The sequence below is a fragment of the Scyliorhinus canicula genome, chromosome 6 (genome assembly GCF_902713615.1).
Source record: "Scyliorhinus canicula chromosome 6, sScyCan1.1, whole genome shotgun sequence".
Taxonomy (NCBI): domain Eukaryota; kingdom Metazoa; phylum Chordata; class Chondrichthyes; order Carcharhiniformes; family Scyliorhinidae; genus Scyliorhinus; species Scyliorhinus canicula.
The window spans coordinates 41,079,998-41,099,006 of NC_052151.1; the positions used below are offsets into that span (position 1 = coordinate 41,079,998).

At 45.0% G+C, this 19,009-nt stretch overlaps 1 protein-coding gene across 2 annotated transcripts in view; it reads left to right on the forward strand.

Moving 5' to 3' along the window:
• Positions 1-18,526, forward strand: part of sec63 (SEC63 homolog, protein translocation regulator) — a 138,099-nt gene extending 119,573 nt beyond the window's left edge. For both annotated transcript variants that reach the window (XM_038799221.1, XM_038799223.1), the window contains 5 exons: positions 1,800-1,946; positions 8,919-9,020; positions 12,904-13,002; positions 13,597-13,701; positions 17,488-18,526. In XM_038799221.1, the coding sequence (XP_038655149.1) occupies positions 1,800-1,946; positions 8,919-9,020; positions 12,904-13,002; positions 13,597-13,701; positions 17,488-17,625 (591 nt within the window). In that variant the 3' untranslated portion in view covers positions 17,626-18,526. The remainder of the gene's footprint in view (positions 1-1,799; positions 1,947-8,918; positions 9,021-12,903; positions 13,003-13,596; positions 13,702-17,487) is intronic.
• The last annotated feature ends 483 nt before the right edge of the window (positions 18,527-19,009 follow it).

Sequence of the window (19,009 nt, forward strand, 5' to 3'; positions counted from 1 at the left end):
TTTTTAACCAAAGATATGCAGCAACAAAAAACCTAGGGTATTACCGAGTACTGTGTGCATTGCGACATGACTTAAATCAATTGAACTGATTTTCAAAAGTACTGTGGCAATTGCCATGGGTTGAATTTGACACCATGTTGAGGGACACTTGATTCTGAACACACTATCCTGTTGCTGGGTTTTGCTGGCCTTTCGTATAAACAGTGGTCCGTGTCAGTCTAAAAGTTACCAAAGCATCCCACTAAACTATTAAATACCATGAACGTGCTGACTGTTCTAATGGTTTGATTGTGTAGATTGTAAACTTGTCGATGTCCTGGATGATGTCGCAATTATTTTTTAAAAAACTGATCATCTAACCTGAGCAGAGTCCAGAAATAGCTTTCACCAGCCCCAAGGAAATCTTTATTAATTGTAGGTTTGTTTCTTGTTGAAATCAGCTGCTTTGGTCAGTGTTCTGTCTAGGCTCATGTGTTTAGCAAGATAGGAGTTGATTAGCAGAAAGTCCTCTAGATGGCAGCATTGTACTCTGGTGTTTCTAACTGAAGTATATAGCAAGCAACTGGAGGTTCACCACCCCATTGGCATCATCAAATAAGGTGAAATATTCATTTGATTGCCATCAATATTCAATCTCATCCAGTTACCACCCTTCTGAAATCTGTATTTTCTTCTCCCTCCTTGATTCAAAATGATTTGTATTATTTCCAATAATAATCATTGAAAGTCATGCAAAATAATTTTGAAATATTTTGATGGTGAGGCTGCATTACATTGCTAATTAGTATATTTTTTTAGAACATGTATCGGCTGGGACTAAATTCACACCATCAATAGAGTAATCACACAAACCTTTTATACCTATTCTTTCTTTTGTGTTCATTACCAAAATCTTTACCTCCTGCACACTGTAAATTTTATAAAAAGTATAGATAAGTGGACCTGACTTCTACTCGGGCTGGCCTGATCTGAAATTCATCTCCGGTTGTTTAGATAGTACGAAGAAATATTAGCAAAGCAAAGGAGGTGAATGGGGCAAACCGGATGGAGGCTCTATTCACAATCCTACGTTCTTCTAAGGGTTCATGAAGTAAACATGAATACTCTTCTTGAAGTAAACATGAATACTCTTCTGAAGTGAACATGAATACTCTTCTTGAAGTGAACATGAATACTCTTCTTGAAGTAAACATGAATACTCTTCTTGAAGTAAACATGAATACTCTTCTTGAAGTAAACATGAATACTCTTCTTGAAGTAAACATGAATACTCTTCTTGGAGTAAACATGAACACAGTTCTCAAAATGAGAGCTATTTTCTCAACCGTGCTATTGACAACATGCCAACTGTTTTGACCTGACTGGAAAGGGCCTTGGGTAAATGTACATAACTCTGTTTTTTTAACACTTTCTCTGAAATGTTATCGTTCAAAAAATAAATATATGTAACCAAAAAAAGGAAAGATGAACAGCATTATTTAAGATTGAAGAAAAAAAACACATTATATGGTGGCAGCTATGTTGTCACTTACATAGGTGAAAAGAGAAGGGTGAAAGATCTAGATGTTTGTTTTACTGTGTTGGGGACAGGAAAGGCAACTGGTAAATTCATTGCCGTTATTGAAGAACTATTTAACAACTTTCTCCTTTAGCTTTTAAATCAGCGTAAGTTCTTAAGTCTTGCTTTATTTTACAGTTTCCAGATCTAGGTCTCTAGTCCATCATCAAAAGAAATGTCAGCACAAATATACAATTTTTTGTGATGCAGCTCGATATTTTAAAAACATTTTTCAATCTAGGATCCAGCAAACCGGGACGAGGATGAGGATGAATTATCAGATAAAGGGAGTGATTCTGAGGAAGAGACAACCAACAAAGATTCCCAAAGTGAGAAGGATGACGATAGTGACAAAGAAACAGAGCATGAAGAGAAGGACGATGAAGCAGTGAGTGAATTTTGACAGCAGTAAAACTAGCAAATCCTAACTTGATAAGATTCAACAAAATGTGAGAACCAAATCAGTCATTGGCCCTTCGTCTTATTCAATAATGGTTTGCACTGGCACACCAGCACCTGTACAAGGTTTTTGACCTCCTACTTGCACGTATCAGTGATTTGTGGCCTAAAAATAGTACGGTGAGTTACTCAAACGCAAACTTCTATTTGCATATATTTCTGAAATAGAAATACTTCCCAAGGTGTTACACAGAAGTATAATAAATAATCAAGCAAACCTCACTGAACCAAAAAATGTACTAAAATGGATAAATTAGGAAGGCAGGGATTTTTGAAATTTAATTTGTTTTCCTTTGAGTTGAGAAATTTTGGGGGTTTTATTCATTCGTGGGATGTGGGCATCGCTGGCAAGTTCAGTGTATATAGTCCATTGCTAATTGTCCTTGAGAATAACAATTTAAAAAAAAAAAAATTTAGAGTGTCCAATTCATTTTTTCCAATTAAGGGACAATTTAGCATGGCCAATCCACCTAGCCTGCACATCTTTGGGTTGTGGGGGCGAAACCCACCGTGTACACGGGGAGAATGGGCAAATTCCACACGTACAGTGACCCAGAGCCGGGATCGAACCTGGGGCCTCGGCACCATGAGGCAGCAGCGCTACCCACTACGCCGCATTGCTACCCACTACGCCACCGTGCTGCCCTGAGAATAATAATAATCTTTATTGTCACAAGTAGGCTTTCATCAACACTGCAAGAAGTCTTACAACACCAGGTTAAAGTCCAACTGGTTTGTTTGGAATCACTAGCTTTCAGAGCACAGCTCCTTCATCAGGAGTCACCTGTGATGTCAACCTTGTGTTGTAAGACGTCTTACTGTGCCCATTCCAGTCCAACATCGGCATCTCCACACCATGGCTACATTGACATTGCAATGAAGTTACTATGAAAATCCCCTAGTTGCCACATTCCGGCGCCTGGTCGCGTACACGGTGGGAGAATTCCGAATGTCCAAATTATCTAACAGCACGTCTTTCGGGAATTGTGGGAGGAAACCGGAGCTCCTGGAGGAAACCCATGCAGACACGGGGAGAATGTGCAGACTCCGCACAGACAGTGACCTAAGCCAGGAATCAAACCTGGGACCCTGGTGCTGTGAAGCAAAAGTGCTAACGAATATGCTACCGTGCCACCCATGCTGGTAGTTAGCTGCTCCGTTTACCCATTCCAGCTCATTGTTGAATCCCACTATCAACATCCTGGGGGTTATTTGCCATTGACCAGAAACAGAATTCGACCAACCTTAGGAATTCTGTGACTGGAAGAACAGGTCAGAGGCTGGAAGCTCTGCAGTGTATAACTCAGCTCCTGACTTACCAAAGCAGTGCAGCTCCAACAACACTCAAGAAGCTCAGCATCATCGAGGACAAAGCAGCCCGATTGATTTACATATCATCCACCATTCTCACTTCACTCCCTCCATCAGTGATGTACAGTGGCAGCTGTGTGCACCATGTACCCCATCTTGAACTGCAGCAACGAAACAAGGCTCATTACAACAACTTGATCTCTGCCACCCAGTACAAGGGAAGCTGATGCATGGGAACACCACCACCTGCACGTTCCCTTCCAAGTTCTCTCCAACTGGACTTGTAGTATATTGCTATTCCTTCACCTTCGCTGGGCTAAGATCGCATTTTGCGTGTTCCTACACCACATGGAATGCAGTGGTTCAGGAAGCCAATTCACCGCTACCTTCTGAAGGGCAATATTAGAGATGAGCAATAAATGTTGGCCTAGTCAGCAACGCCCACGTTCCATGCACGACTATGTGTTTTAAAAACTGCATTAATGTAGATTACTCGAAGCCGTATCGTTTGAAAGTGTAAACCTGCCTGTGACTTGATTATTTTTTGATTATGGATTAAGAGCAAACTGCTCCCACCTTGTGTTGGCTCCGATTCTAAGCAGCTATTTTCAAGACCAGCTTTCCCATTTGTTTTAAAATCCTTTTTGTTTTTTTTTTTTGTCAACATTCACTTCGAAAGAAGAAATAATAAGTTCAAAAGTTTTCATGGAAATGATTGGCAGCTCTGACCTTGCTCCCTGCTCGTCCCATTTCAGTGATCAAACGGAAATGCGGGGGTGATACGTTAATTTTCATTTGGCCAGATGGTTAGCGATAGTCAAGGCATTATTTGGGGGGGAGGTGGAGGAATCTTTTATTTGCGCTTCAGCAGAAATTAATGCAGCATTTAACTTGAATATTCTAAAGGCAATTTAAACCCTTCCCTGCAAAGGAAATCTGAATTTCTAATTGTCCAAACTTAAATGACCTTCTACTAAATAAACTTTTACGATGCATTCACGTTGCGTAAAATGGCTTTTCTTTAATGCCATACTTGCGTAAATAGGATCAATAGATAAACCGAGGATGTCACTTTCCAGGAGTGTCTTTTTTACTTCCAGTTCAAGTCCTGACAGTGAAATTATATTGTACTTCCACTGTGACTACAGAATCATGGAACTATTTTAAATTGCTCTAAAACAGGAGAGGAAGGGAAGTCAGTGCACTTTGATGTTGCTGAGTGAAGTGTTGCCATTTTTGGCTTCAAATCTTTTAGTTGTGAAATGCAATCTTAATGAGTAAGAAATCATGGACCAGCTCCGGTCTCGGGCTCCACTTACCTTCCCACGCCTGCTCCTCGGCACTGACTGCTTCTCCCCTGCTCTCGCCAGGAGCAGCAAACGCGGTGGGGAACCAGCCTGTGATTGGAGGAAGCATCTCCTTTCAGAATTTTGTCACTTCCACTTTTACTTCCTGTATTTTGATCACTGGTCTATCGGCCGGACAGAAACCTTTGGTGGGCTGGATTCAAGCCCAGGGCTGTATAGAACATAGAACATTACAGCGCAGTACAGGCCCTTCGGCCCTCGATGTTGCGCCGACCTGTGAAACCATCTGAAGCCTATCTGACCTGCACTATTCCATTTTCATCCATATGTCTATCCAGTGACCACTTAAATGCCCTTAAAGTTGGCGAGTCTACTACTGTTGCAGGCAGGGCGTTCCACACCCCTACTACTCTGAGTAAAGAAACTGCCTCTGACATCTGTCCTATATCTACTACCCCTCAATTTAAAGCTATGTCCCCTCGTGTTGGTCATCACCATCCGAGGAAAGAGACTCACTGTCCACCCTATCTAACCCTCTGTCTCTATTAAGTCACCTCTCAGCCTTCTCCTCTCTAACGAAAACAACCTCAAGTCCCTGAGCCTTTCCTCGTAAGACCTTCCCTCCATACCAGGCAACAGGATGACCCTGGTAGAGATGCTTTCAGGAGCCAACTAGACATGTTTATGGAGTTAGATTGCAATTTCAGTGAGAAGTAAGGTAAATGGGATAAGGCTCAAGCATGATATTCTGGCTGGGCCTGATGGTCATTTCCTAATTCTAACCTTGTACTAATCCTTGGTCAAAGAGTGCCAGTGTTTCCTGATGACTTGATTCTTGGGTTTTGATTGAATAGAATACAGTTGGACTCAAAAGTCCTTGATTGGAAAAGGAGGAATCAATCAGTGCACAACCTGTTGGGCTGTGCTTGTGGTATGGATATGGATAACGACAGGATGAGAGACAGCTTTTAAAACAAAAAAATGTATTTTATTACAAACATGTATCAAAGCAGGTTACAGTGAAGAAACACCCCAGGCAACATGCTCCCCTACAATCAACCACACAGTCTGTACAGATTTTTCCTCTTTTTCACCCGCCCCCTCCCCGTGACGAACAGACCCTCAAACACGGTCACAAACATCTCCCAACTTTCTTCAAACCCCCCTGAAGAGCCGCTTAACTCGTACTTTATCTTCTCTAATCACAGGAGTCATACAGGTCACCCAACCAAGCTGCTACCGCCAGTGGTGATGCCGACTACCACTCCAGCAAAATTTCCCGCCGTGCAATCAGAGAGGTGAAGGCCAAAACATCAGCCTTCCTCCTCTCCATGAGCTCCTGCTTCTCCCGAGAGCCCAGATATTGCCACCTAAGGGTCCAGATTCACCACCTCCTCCACTATTGTGGTTAAGACCGCGAACACTCCCACCCAGAACCTTCCCAATTTTTTACAACCCCAAAACATGTGCGTGTGATTCGCTGGCCCCCGCCCACCCTTCTCACACTCATCTGCTACCACTGAAAGAACCCACACATTCTCGCCTGAGTCATATGCACCCTGTGCACCACCTTAAACTGTATCAGGCTCATCCTTGTACATGAGGAGGTCCCGTTTACCCTACGCAGTGCCTCACTCCATACTCCCCAATTGATCTGCCCTCCCAACTCCGCTTCCCATTTCTCCTAGATTTTCACCACCCGCTTACCTCCCTGCTCCCCCAGCCCCAATTCTTCCCTCCCCTTCCACATCCGGGAGCAGCAGTCCCTCCAGCAGGGTGCATCCCGACAACCTAGAGAACCCCCTCCAGACCTTTGCGCAAAGTCCCTAACCTGCAGATACCTGAACTCACTCCTCCAGACTGGCGAACACCTGTGTAAACTATGTGTTCTCCCCCCCCCCCCCCCCCCCCCCCCACCCCGGCTCAAAGTCATGATTCTCGCACAGTGGCATTAGCACCGACGTCCCCTCCACCCTAAAATACCTCCTCAGCTGATTCCATATCTTCACTGTGGACTGCACCACTAGGCTCCCTGAATATCTTCTCGGAGCCATTGGCAACGCTGCCATCACCATAGCCCTCAAACCCGACCCCTTACAAGATTAGGATGAGAAACGTCTGTAGTGTTTCCTGTGGCTAAAAATCCTTTTATCACTCGGTGTCTGGAGATGGTAGAAAGTTATTGTACTGGAATTGTGAACCTGTTGATTATTTTCGAAGAGGAGAAACGTTGCACAAAACCCACAATTCACTTGAATATATTGAATTTTTTTGCTAGTTGATGTCCAAGAACACTCCAGTGCCAATCAAGCAAACAAAGCAGCCTCCTTGTTCAACACCACATCCACCACCTCCAACATCCCCTCCCTCCACCACCGATGCACAGTAGCAGCAGTGTTTGCCATCTATAAGATGCACTGAAGCAATTATTAGACAACACCTTCCAAACCTTCAACCTCTACCACTAGAAGGACAAGGGCAGCCGATACACGGGAGCACCACCACCTGAATGTTCCCCTCCAAATCACATAACATCCCAACTTGGAAATATATCGCCGTTCCTTCACTGCTGAGCAAAGTCCTGGAACTCCCTGTCTAATAGTGTGATGGGTGTGCCTACACCACATGGACTGCAGTGGTTCAAGAAGGCAGCCCACCACCACCTTCTGAAGGGCAATTAGGATGGGCAGTGAATGCTATTGTCGCCAATGATGCCCACCTTCAAATCGCACTAGTCGGCCATCTCAACTTGATGACCCCATGTAAAAAGTCCCACGTTGTTTCACAGAGGGTTAAGCCATTTCGGAATTACTAGGCCAGATGATCAAAAGCTTTGTTAAAGGGGTAGATTTTAAGGAGAGTCACGGAGCAGTGAGGTGTAAGAATGGTATTCAGAGTTTGGGGCCTGGACAACTGAAGGGACGAAAATTTTTAAATCAAGATGTTGCTTGATCAGGATAGGTCAGTGAGCAGAGGGGTGAAAGGGGAATGGGACTTGGTGCGTATTAAGACAGCAGCAGAATTTTGAATGACCTCAAAGTTTATGGGAGATAGAATGTAGAATGTGGGAGGCCAGCCAGGAGTGCGTTGGGGGTCAAGTCTAGAGGTAACAAAGACATTATTGCTAACTAATTTTAGCTTCCTGTCCCCCAACACCTCAAGTTTTGATTTCCTTGTCCTTCCTCCCTATATCCAGGCCACCATCATTCAAATTCATCAGACTGCAGTCTCTCGTGCTTTCTAGCCCCTTCTCCTGACAATTGACCATTTTCCACCATTTCTTTTTTTAATAAATTAAGTACTCAATTTTTTCCCCCCCAATTAAGAGGAAATTTAGCGTGGCCAATTCACCAATCCTGCACGTCTTTTTGGTTTATGGGGGTGAGAACCACTTAGACATGGGGAGAACGTGCAAACTCCTCATGGACAGTGACCTGGGTCGAGATCAAACTCAGTTCCTTGACGCCATGAGACCACATTCTCCACCTTCTCTTAATGCCTTCCTTATTGGATAGGCACATGGAGCACACCAGATTGACAGGGAATGGGATAGCTTGATCTTGGTTTCGGACAATGCTCGGCGCAACATCGAGGGCCGAAGGGCCTGTTCTGTGCTTTACTGTTCTATGTTCTATGTAATTTCCACCTCATGAAGTTTGACCATGGAAAGGTCCTGCAGAAAGTGGTTATGAATAGGAATTCACACCCTACTTGGTGAACTTTACCTCGAATTAAGGCAAACTTCATCTTTGCCTTTTTGAGGTGCTAATGGTAATGATCAAGATTTAAATGATCAAATGATCAGAAATGAATACCAGCAAGTTTCCCTGTCTATTTCATGTGAGTGCATTTTAGTTAATGTTTTGAAGTCTTTAATGAATAGATTATCAAAGGACTTGCCTCCAAGTCTATTAAAGTACCTTCAGTGTCCTTACTCCAAATCACCTACCAAGTCAACATACTAGCGCAGTACAAGGGAGCACCAACTAGCTGCCCCTGAGAGGTGGTATCAAATTTTGAGTTCTCCTGACTCGTTGAATTTCTAATCTCAGTTGTTGGAAAACTGAATGGATGCACATCTCAATTTGCGGTGGTGTGTTCCATGGCTCGTATGAAGTTGAAAGGCTAGCTCATTATCATTCATATTTTCAACTGGTAAGAAAACACGAGGGAGGAAAAGTGAGAGTTTACAGAATTGAATGATCGGAATTATGTATAAAATTCTACATGTTCTCATATTGTAGGTGAAAATTATGATTTCTGATGCATTTCTTTTCAAATAGGAGTGGGAAGCACTACAGCAAAGTATCCAAAGAAGAGAGCGGGCCCTACTTGAAACCAAATCAAAGATTACCCACCCAGTTCATACTCTATACTTTCCTGAGGTTCGTGCAAAGTCAGCATTGATCTGTATTGTGTCTACTGTTTGAATGATTAGATTCGATGCCATGATCTGACTACCATTTGAATATATGAATTGATTGAGGTTCTCTGTTTTCATACTGCTAATAACCTGCACAGATGGATTCTTAGTATATATTTTTTGTGTGCATATATCAGATGCATGCAGACAACGCGTAGCAAGACAGAATCAATAATTTGTGGTGTCTTTTAATAGTTTCAGTGCAGAAGTCGCTGAAAGTAAGCATGCAGGTACAGCAGGTAGTAGAGGCAAATGGTATGTTGGCCTTCATAGCAAGAGGATTCGAGTATAGGAATTGGCATGTTTTACTGCAATTGTACAGGGCATTGGTAAGGTCACACATGGAGTATTTGTGTAGTTTTGGTCTCCTTATCTGAGGAAAGATGTTCTTGCTATGGAGGGAGTGCAGCGAAGGTTTATCAGGCTGATTCCTGGGAATGGCGGGACTGTCCTTTGAGGAGAGACTAAATCAAGATTATAATCGTTGGAGTTTAGAAGAATGAGAGCGGATCTCGTAGAAGCTTATATAATTCTAACCGGATTAGACAGGGTAAATTCAGAAAGAATGTTCCCGATGGTGGGGGAGTCCAGAACTAGGGATCGTAGTTTGAGGATAAGGGGTAAACGTTTTAGGACTGAGGTGAGCAGAAAATGTGCGCAATTTGCAGAGGTGTGTAAAAATAATAGGGTAATTATATTGGGTGATTTCAACTTTCCCAACATTCATTGGGATAGTCATCGTTTTAAGGGCTTAGATGGAGTGGAGTTCTTAGTACAGTAGTCCCCCTTTATAACGCGGGTGTTGGGGTCCAAGACCCCAACCCGCGTTGTATCCGAGCCGCGGATATCCATGATGGGGGTTTTAAATTTATTTAAAAATCTATGCTAGCGCTTCCCATTGTGAATCTACGGGGGGGCGGGGGGGAGAGGTCAGACCCCCGTAGACTCACAATGGGAAGCGCATGCATAGATTTTTAAATAAATTTAAAACCCCCATCGTGGATCCAATTAAAATTTCAGCGGCCGGCTCACTTTGATCCGGAGAAGGAAGCTGCTCTCACTGAAATCAGCCGGCTGCTGAAATTGACACTGCCCGCTGCTCTCTCCCTCCAATCCAACTTTTAAGTTTTAATGTTTCTGATTGGAGGGAGAGAGCAGCCGGCAGTGTCAATTTCTTTTTTTTTCCCTCCGGCTCGCCCCCTCTCCCCCCACATCCTCCGGCTCGCCCCCTCTCCCCCCACACCCTCCGGCTCGCCCCCTCTCCCCCCCCCAACACACTCCGGCTCGCCCCCTCTCCCCCCACACCCTCCGGTTCGCCCCCTCTCCCCCCACATCCTCCAACTAGACCCCTCTCCCCCCACACCCTCCGGCTCGCCCCCTCTCCCCCAACACCCACTGGGCTCTGTCTCCTCCTCTCCCCCAACACCCACTGGGCTCTGTCTCCTCCTCTCCCCCCCCCCCCCCCCCCCCCCCCCCCCCCACCCCACCCACCTCACACCCTCCGGCTAGCCCCCTCTCCCCCCACAATCTCCAACTAGCCCCCTCTCCCCCCACACCCTCCTGCTCGCCCCCTCTCTCCCCCCCCCCTCCCCCCCCCCCCCACACCCTCCGGCTCGCCCCCTCTCCCCCACACCCTCCTGCTCTCCCCCACAGTGTCCAGCTTGCCCCCTCTCCCCCCACACCCTCCGGCTCGCCCGCTCCCCCCCCTCTCCTCCCCCGTCCCCCAACACCCGCAGGGCCCTTCTCTCTCCCCCAACACCCGCAGGGCCCTCCTCTCTCCCCCAACACCCGCAGGGCCCTCCTCTCTCCCCCCACACCCGCAGGGGGGTCTCCCCCACACCCGCAGGGGGGTCTCCCCCACCCCCGCAGGGGGGTCTCCCCCACCCCCGCAGGGGGGTCTCCCCCACCCCCGCAGGGGGGTCCCCCCCACCCCCGCAGGGGGGTCTCCCCCACCCCCGCAGGGGGGTCTCCCCCACCCCCGCAGGGGGGTCTCCCCCACCCCCGCAGGGGGGTCTCCCCCACCCCCGCAGGGGGGTCTCCCCCACCCCCGCAGGGGGGGTCTCCCCCCCCCCACACCCACAGGGGGCTCTCCCCCCCCCACACCCGCAGGGGGGTTTCCCCCCCCCCTCCCCCCCCACCTGCAGGGGGGGCTCCCCCCCCCCCCCCACCCGCAGGGGGGTCTTCCCCCCCCCCCCCCCCCCACCTGCAGGTGGGTCTCCCCCCCCCACCCGCAGGGGGGTCCGCCCCCCCCCTCCTCGCCCCCCCACACCCGCCCCCCCTCCTCTCCCCCCCCCCCCCACCCCCGCCCCCCCTCCTCTCTCTCTCCCCCCCCCCCCCCCCCCCCCCCGCCCCCCCTCGGCAGTGTCAATTTCAGCGGCCAGCTGATTGTTTCAGTGAGAGCAGCTTCCCTCTCCGGATCAAAGTGAGCCGGCCGCTGAAATTGACACTGCCGGCTGCTCTCTCCCTCCAATCCAACTTTTAAGTTTTAATGTTTCTGATTGGAGGGAGAGAGCAGCCGGCAGTGTCAATTTCAGCGGCCAGCTCACTTTGATCCGGAGAGGGAAGCTGCTCTCTCACTGAAACAATCAGCTGGCCGCTGAAATTGACACTGCCGGCTGCTCTCTCCCTCCAATCAGAAACATTAAAACTTAAAAGTTGGATTGGAGGGAGAGAGCAGCGGGCAGTGTCAATTTCAGCGGCCGGCTGATTGCTTCAGTGAGAGAGCAGCTTCCTTCTCCGGATCAAAGTGAGCCGGCCGCTGAAATTGACACAACTGACAGTTGGGGTCCATAATCCCCCCCCCGCGGTATATCACGAACCGCGGTATTGCGGAGCGCGGTATAACGGGGGACTACTGTATATACAGGAGAACCTTTTCACTCAAAATTTAGAGGGTCCAACAAGAGACGGCGCAGTGCTGGACCTAATTCTGGGGAATGAAGTCGGACAGGTGGTTGAGGTGTTGACGGGGGAGCATTTTGGTGATAGCGTCCACAACATGGTACAATTTTTAAATTTGTTATGCACAAAGAAATGGAGAAGTTGCAAAAAAAAAAGGTTTTGGATTGGGGGAGAGTGGATTTTAATAAATTAAGGCACATGCTCAAAAAATTCAATCAAATTTGTTCGGCATGACCTCCCTCTGACAAAGTCATGCTGACTATTCCTGATCAAACCTTGCCTCTCCAAGTGGAGATAGATTCTCTCCTTCAGAATCTTCTCCAATACTTTCCCTACCAGTGACTGAGACTCATTGGCCTGGTTTATCTCTACAACCTTTTTTAAATAGTGGGACCACATTAGTTATTCTCCAGTCCTCTGGCAGTTCCCCTGTGGCCATAGAGCCGCCCCCCCCCCCCCCCCCCCCCCCCGTTCCATATCAGCTTCACTCTCTTGGGTGAAGACAGATGTGAAGAATTCATACAACGCCCAACCAAAACATTGTAATTTCAGATGACCATTGGCTGCTTTCCCCTTTTAAGGCGAGGGGCAAGATTGAGAAGGCGGGGCCTTCATGAATAACCTCAGCCGGTACAGGAATTGAACCCACTCTGTTGGCCTCGCTCCAGATCTGAAACTAGCTGTCCACCAACCCAGCTAAACTGGCCCCCAAAAGTGAATAGCAGAGAATGGTTCCAACCCATCGGCCTCTGGGTTTTGGGCCCAGCAGGCTTCCGATGCACCACTCTGAACCCGCACCTCTTTATCATATTTCCCCACAATCTCCATTGCCCCAAGGAGGACATCAGCATTTCTGTTGCACTGACATTGTGAACTTGACGTTGTACTGTGGATCCCAGTCGCCTAAGAAGTTGTGTATCACACAAATCCTTTCATTGTGACAGGAAAAACAAGAGTGGTGGTGGCTTTACATCGCAGACAGGAAAGAACATGCATTAATATCAATGCCATATCATGTATGTACTCTTCAAGACGAAGAAGAGGTAAACAGTTTACTTTTTAAAAAATGTTTATACTTCACAACAAGGTCAAATTCTGTGGGTGTCAATGGATTCCATTCTGTAATGATACCAGATTTATAGAGGCCAGTGTTCATACTTTGTGTTTTTAATATGTACAGCTCAACACAAAATGCATGGTTGTAACATCTCAGTTCATAAATCCTTGTTCTGTTGGTTTACTTTAATTACATGACAGCGTGTAGATGGAGTGTAGGAGGAATGAGAGGGGGCAGTTTAGAGCATTTTGGATTTACAAAAGCTCCGATTAAGCATTAAAATTTGACAAACTTTGGCTTTACTTTTAACCTTTAAGCTCAAGCACAGAAACCTGTTTTCTGGAAAACATGTAATCTTTTGAGAACTTTGTAGGATCATTTATATCTACACAAAATAGATTTATTTCTTGAGCTGATTTTTGTAATGTTTGGAAAGTGTTAATTGGTTTCATTGAATTTAATGCTGTAGTATAATTAATTACTTTCATTGATTTTAAACATTATGATTGCTTAGTACTATACCTGGATCGGCTATGAAAGATGAAAATCGGCTTATGTCCTTGTCTCAATTTTCCTCCAGCTTGAATTGAAATTCTCTGCACCATATAAACCCGGCAATTATCAATACTCTGTGATCCTGAGGTCTGATTCTTACATGGGTTTAGATCTAATCCGGCCTTTAAAGGTAAAATAAAAATGTTTTTGTTTCTGTCTTTCTGTGGCTTCCTGTCTGTGTTCCAATAGACAATTTCTGTCTGGCTTCTATTCTACCTAGTAGATTAACTCCCATCATAGTTGAGCAGTCAGAGGATGAAATGCTCTGTATAACCCAGGATTTATCATCTCTGATTTCTCATTGTATTGCAACAACCATAATTAATACAATGAGAAAAGGCTTTATTCTTGTAGATATATGACAAGTTTGTATCTTGATGCATCATCTTGTCACTGGCAATCGGCAGCAGTGAAAGCACGTGCCTCAATAAAATTTGAATGAGTTGGTCATTCAGGGCCAGTTCCATCTTTTGACTTGGGTACCAGGCACAATGCAAGTTTAAAATGAGTGGCCAGAGCTGATGGATGGTGATGATTTTATGGGCGGCACGGTAGCACAGTGGTTAGCACTGTTGTTGCATAGCGCTAGGGTCCCAGGTTCGACTCCCGGCTTGGGCCACTGTGTGCGGAGTCTGCACGTTCTCCCCATGTCTGCGTGGGTTTCCTCCGGGTGCTCCGGTTTCCTTCCACAAGCCCCGAAAGACGTGCTGTTAGGTAATTTGGATATTCTGAATTCTCCCTGTGTATCCGAACAGGCGCCGGAGTGTGGCAACTAGGGGTTTTCACAGTAGCGTCATTGCAGTGTTAATGTAAGTCTACTTCTGATAAAGATTATCATCATTATTATTATTACTTGAGAGGTTAGATAGTGATAAAAAGGTGGCTTAATTTTTGGTACCCCTCGAACCACAAGTTTTTGTTTTTCTGGAGGCACATGGCTCACATGAGTCATTGCGCCAAATAATTATTTTCAGAATGCTGCTGTTGGCAGCAATGAGTCTTTTATTGGCAACCCCCCTATCTGATATGTTTGGGAGAGGAATGCCAGACTGCAGAAGGCAGTCCACCCACTGATACCCACACAACTACATCTATAAACAGGTGAACATGCCATGGCTTGGCTGGAAAAAAAGTTCACTCTCCCAACCAGTGGTACTGTATCAAAGAGTCGTGTCAGGGTGATTGAGTCACCAATATTGCCATGTGATTAGCTGGACCCAGCAAAATGCTTCCATGGTACATCTAACTGATGACCATGGTTAACTGACTTCCTGGAGCCTGGGTTAGCAGAGAGGCCGAGTCATCTGCAGCTACCATGCAGCGACCATAACATAGAACGATTGCCTGGAAATTGGTTGCATCTCCTTGCATCTTATAGTGCCGACTTGTGGGGCAACCAGCTCTACAGCCAGCATAGAGGGTTGTGTCTTCTTGTACAACTTCAGGCATGAACATAACGCAAGAAATGAAGTAGCTGCAGAGGTAGACCATATGGCCCCTTGAGTCTGCTCTGCCATTCCATGTGATCATGGATGATCTTCCACCTCATCTGCTCTTTTCTGCTTGTTCCCCATATCCCTTGATTTCCTGAGAGACCAGAAACCTATCCATCCCAGCCTTGATCAAACTCAGTGATGGAACTTGTGCAACCTTCTTGGTTAGAGAACTAACAAGTATCACAACCGTCAGAAGAAATTTCACCTCCTTTCAGTCCTAGACCACTTATCTTGAGTTTGTTCACCCAACTAGTGGAAACAACAGGTGTACATCTTGTCAAGGCCCTTCAGAATCTTGTCTGTTTCAAGGCTATAACCTCTCGTTCTTTTAAATATGAGAGAATCCAGACCCAGTTCACAGCCTTTCCACATTGATTCCTGCCTCTCATCTCCAGAACCAATCCTGTAAACCTTGGTTGAATGTTGAACCCCATGGTCACTCCGCTCCTGACCTCATTATAACCTTGGTTCAAACATGGACAAAAGAGCTGAATTCCAGAGCTGAGGGAGAGTGACTGGCCTTGAGACCAAGGCAGCATCTGATAGAGTATGGCATCAAGGAGCCCTGGCAAAACTGGAGTGAATGGAAATCTGGGGAAACTCTCCACTGGCACAAAGGAAGATTATTGTGGTTATTGGAGGTCGGTCATCTTGGTCCCGGGCCGACATTGCAGGAGTTTCTCAGCGTAGTGTCGTAGGCCCAACCATCTTCAGCTGCTTCATCAATGACCTTCCTTCCAACATAAGATCAGATGTGGGGATGTTTACTGATGATAATAATGTTCAATAAATTTTGTGAAAACTCCAGCACTGAAGCAGTCCATGTCCAAATGCAGCAAGACCTGGACAATTTCCAGGCTTTGGCTGACAAGTAGCAAGTAATCGTTGCGCTTCAAGTACCAGGCAATGACCATCTCCAATAAGAGAGAATCAAAGCCTTCCAAACCCATGACCACTACCATCTAGAAGGACAAGGGCAGCAATTACACGGGAACATGGAAGTTCCCCTCCAAGTCACTATCCTGATTTGGAAATATATCGCTCCTTCACTGTCACTTGGTCAAAATCCTGGAAAACCCTCCCTAACAGCACTGTGGCTGTACCTACACCACATGGACTGCAGCGGTTCAAGAAAGCAACTCACCACCACCTACTCGAGACCAATTAGGGATGGGCAAGAAATGCTGGTCCACTTCCTCTTTTAAAAAAAAAAAAAAAAAATTTTTTTTAAATGCATGCCACATAAATTTATCCTCCTTTAGCTATGGAGGCCAAAACTGCACATTATTCCAGTTGTAATCTCACCAAAGGCCTCTACAATTGTAGTAAGCCTTGTAAATTCCCTTGCAGTGGGGCTAACACTGTTTACTGAAGAACTGAGGCTGAGCCATCAAAACTTAGTGGTAGAAACAGGAATTGTTGGAAATACTCAGAAGCTCTGACAGCATCTGGAGAGAAAAGCAGAATTTGCTTTTCAGGTTTTATCAGAAACTAAAAAGAAAGTCGCCCAGGAGGACCATAAGCTCCTCTCCCTTTTTGAAGTGGTGATTTCATCTGAGGGTCACCACACCTCGGGTGTGGGGCAAGGTTGAGAAGGTGGGGCCTTCATGAATAACCTCAGCTGGTACAGGATTTCCATGCTGTTGATGTGGCTCTATAACACAAACCAGCAGTCCAGCCAGCTGATCTAACTGGCTCCCTTAGTCAGAAACTGAGTTGGTTAGTCTTGAGTGAAACAAAAAAATACTGCCTTTTGAAGAATTGAAAGAGGCAAGATTTTAAAGATCTGGAGGAGAACGAGACAGTGATTCAGTCAGTACACTGCAGGAAAAAAAGTTCAGATATTCAATCTGAGAGAATTTGGTTCACTGCAGTATACTTGACTTCACTTCTGACCTTCACCTGTGACACAGCTCTGTTTGGCTGTCTCAAACAACAAAGTTAAAAAGTTCCCATATTTCTCTCCATCCTCCTCCTGCATAAGCTGTAAAGGAAAACATGTTTTCAGTTATTAAAATTTGTTGAGTACAATATGCTCTGCATTTCTTCCAGACTGAGGTGATGAAGTTCCAGCAATTTATATATTCAGGAGGTTAATTAATAATCGCAAAGCTGGTAGTGAGACATTCCATCTGCATTTTAGCTGGAATTTGTAATGTGACTTGCTGGGAGTTATTTTTTTAAATTGGGAGTTACCTTGTATCATTTGACCTGATTTTGGAGGGACAGGGTCATAATAACTATATAATTGTATCCCTCAGAGGAGGTGAAATTCTCTGAGAATTGAAATAACCTCAAATTTGCTAAACCCCCTTTTCACTTCAAGGCTAAAATTACTCTTAGTTGAGAAATTACTTCTGTTTATCTGTAGTGCTTGTATTCAATTCTGCTTGCATGAATTTGTTCATCTTTTTATTCAGTTTGAAGTCCAAGAGGCGAAGCAAGTACCAGAAACTCATCCACAATGGGATATTCCAGAGACGGAAGAGGAGGAGGAGGATCAGGAAGACAGTGAGGGAATTGAGGATAGTGAAGAAGAGGAAGAAGATAATGATTAAAGCTATTGACGAGACTACTTTTTCAACAACCACCACAATGGGGAAAAGATGTTGCACCCAATTCCAACAACTGCTATTCTGATTAACTTAACCATGTACAAGAGAAAAAAAAATGTGGGAAGAAAGGGAGCATGGTTACCAGTTAGTGTCAGTAATTGGCTGTGCAGTTTTTGAAAATGTGATTGTGACATGTACTCTAAAGCACAGGGGTTCAGTTGTCTGATAGAACAACATGCCACCTTTTATGAGACTGCCCTTAATGCCGCTTAAACCATGTGTGAAAAATGGGGGAAATTATTAGTTTCTGAATCATTTGTTTTTTTTCCCCATTTCTTTCCCCCCTCCCCTCAAATTATGAATAGATTTTTCACTACGGAAAAAAAGCGCACCTCAGAGCCGAATTGTATCCTGTACTAAACTAATGCCTCTGGAAATGCATTGGGACCATGTTTTGAAGTTTTATTCAGTGTTCAGCACAGGCTCGGGATAAACTGATGGATGATTGGCTTTATTGCAATGGTTAATCGATCTAAGGAGTTTGAGCTTTAGTTAATATGAATTAGCAACTTTTTAATCAATAATAACTACCATTTAATTCATTGACTGGTCAGATTGGAGGGGAAAAAACTGTTGTACACATTTCTGCTACTTTTGTTTACATGAAATTATAAATGGGAAATATATCCGTCTATATTCTTTGTATTTAAAATAGTTGCAAATAAAATGGCAAACGTTTTTAAAATGTAAAATGTTATTTTGTAATTTTGTCCAGCAGCGATTGATCTACAATGGTGAGCTATCACGTACAGGCGAACTGTATACCATCCAGATGTGCAGAGAGGACTAATAAAATCAAGGAACCGCAATGCTAATAAACCTGTTTGAAATACTGTTTAAAACAGTTTTGCTTTCTGTGCATTTTGTGTACAATTTTTACAATGTTTCATGTGCAGTATTTCATAAGTGTTCATAAGTTATAGGAGCAGAATTAGGTCATTTAGCCCATCAAGTCTGCTCTGCCATTCTATCATGGCTGATATGTTGCTCATCTGTTTGTATTGATCCTAATTACCTTCATTGAAGCATCAGGATAAGAGTAGTGCTGATTGGTCAAGAGAGCCAAGCTGTCAGCTTGTAAAGCCTGTCATTGAATAAGCCAATCTTGGTGATGGTGGGGAAGAAGAGACATTTGTGTATAGTATATTTCATTGACCCTTTTATGATATCTTCAATTTTAGTCCTTTTCTGAACCTTCTTTCTCAGTGTTTATTTTCTGTTGGCAAATGAACAAGAGGGGAGATGTGAGGAATTTTTTTTGTAAACATTTTATTGAGGTATTTTTGGTTTTAAAACAAAATAAACCATGTACATGAATCTATAAACA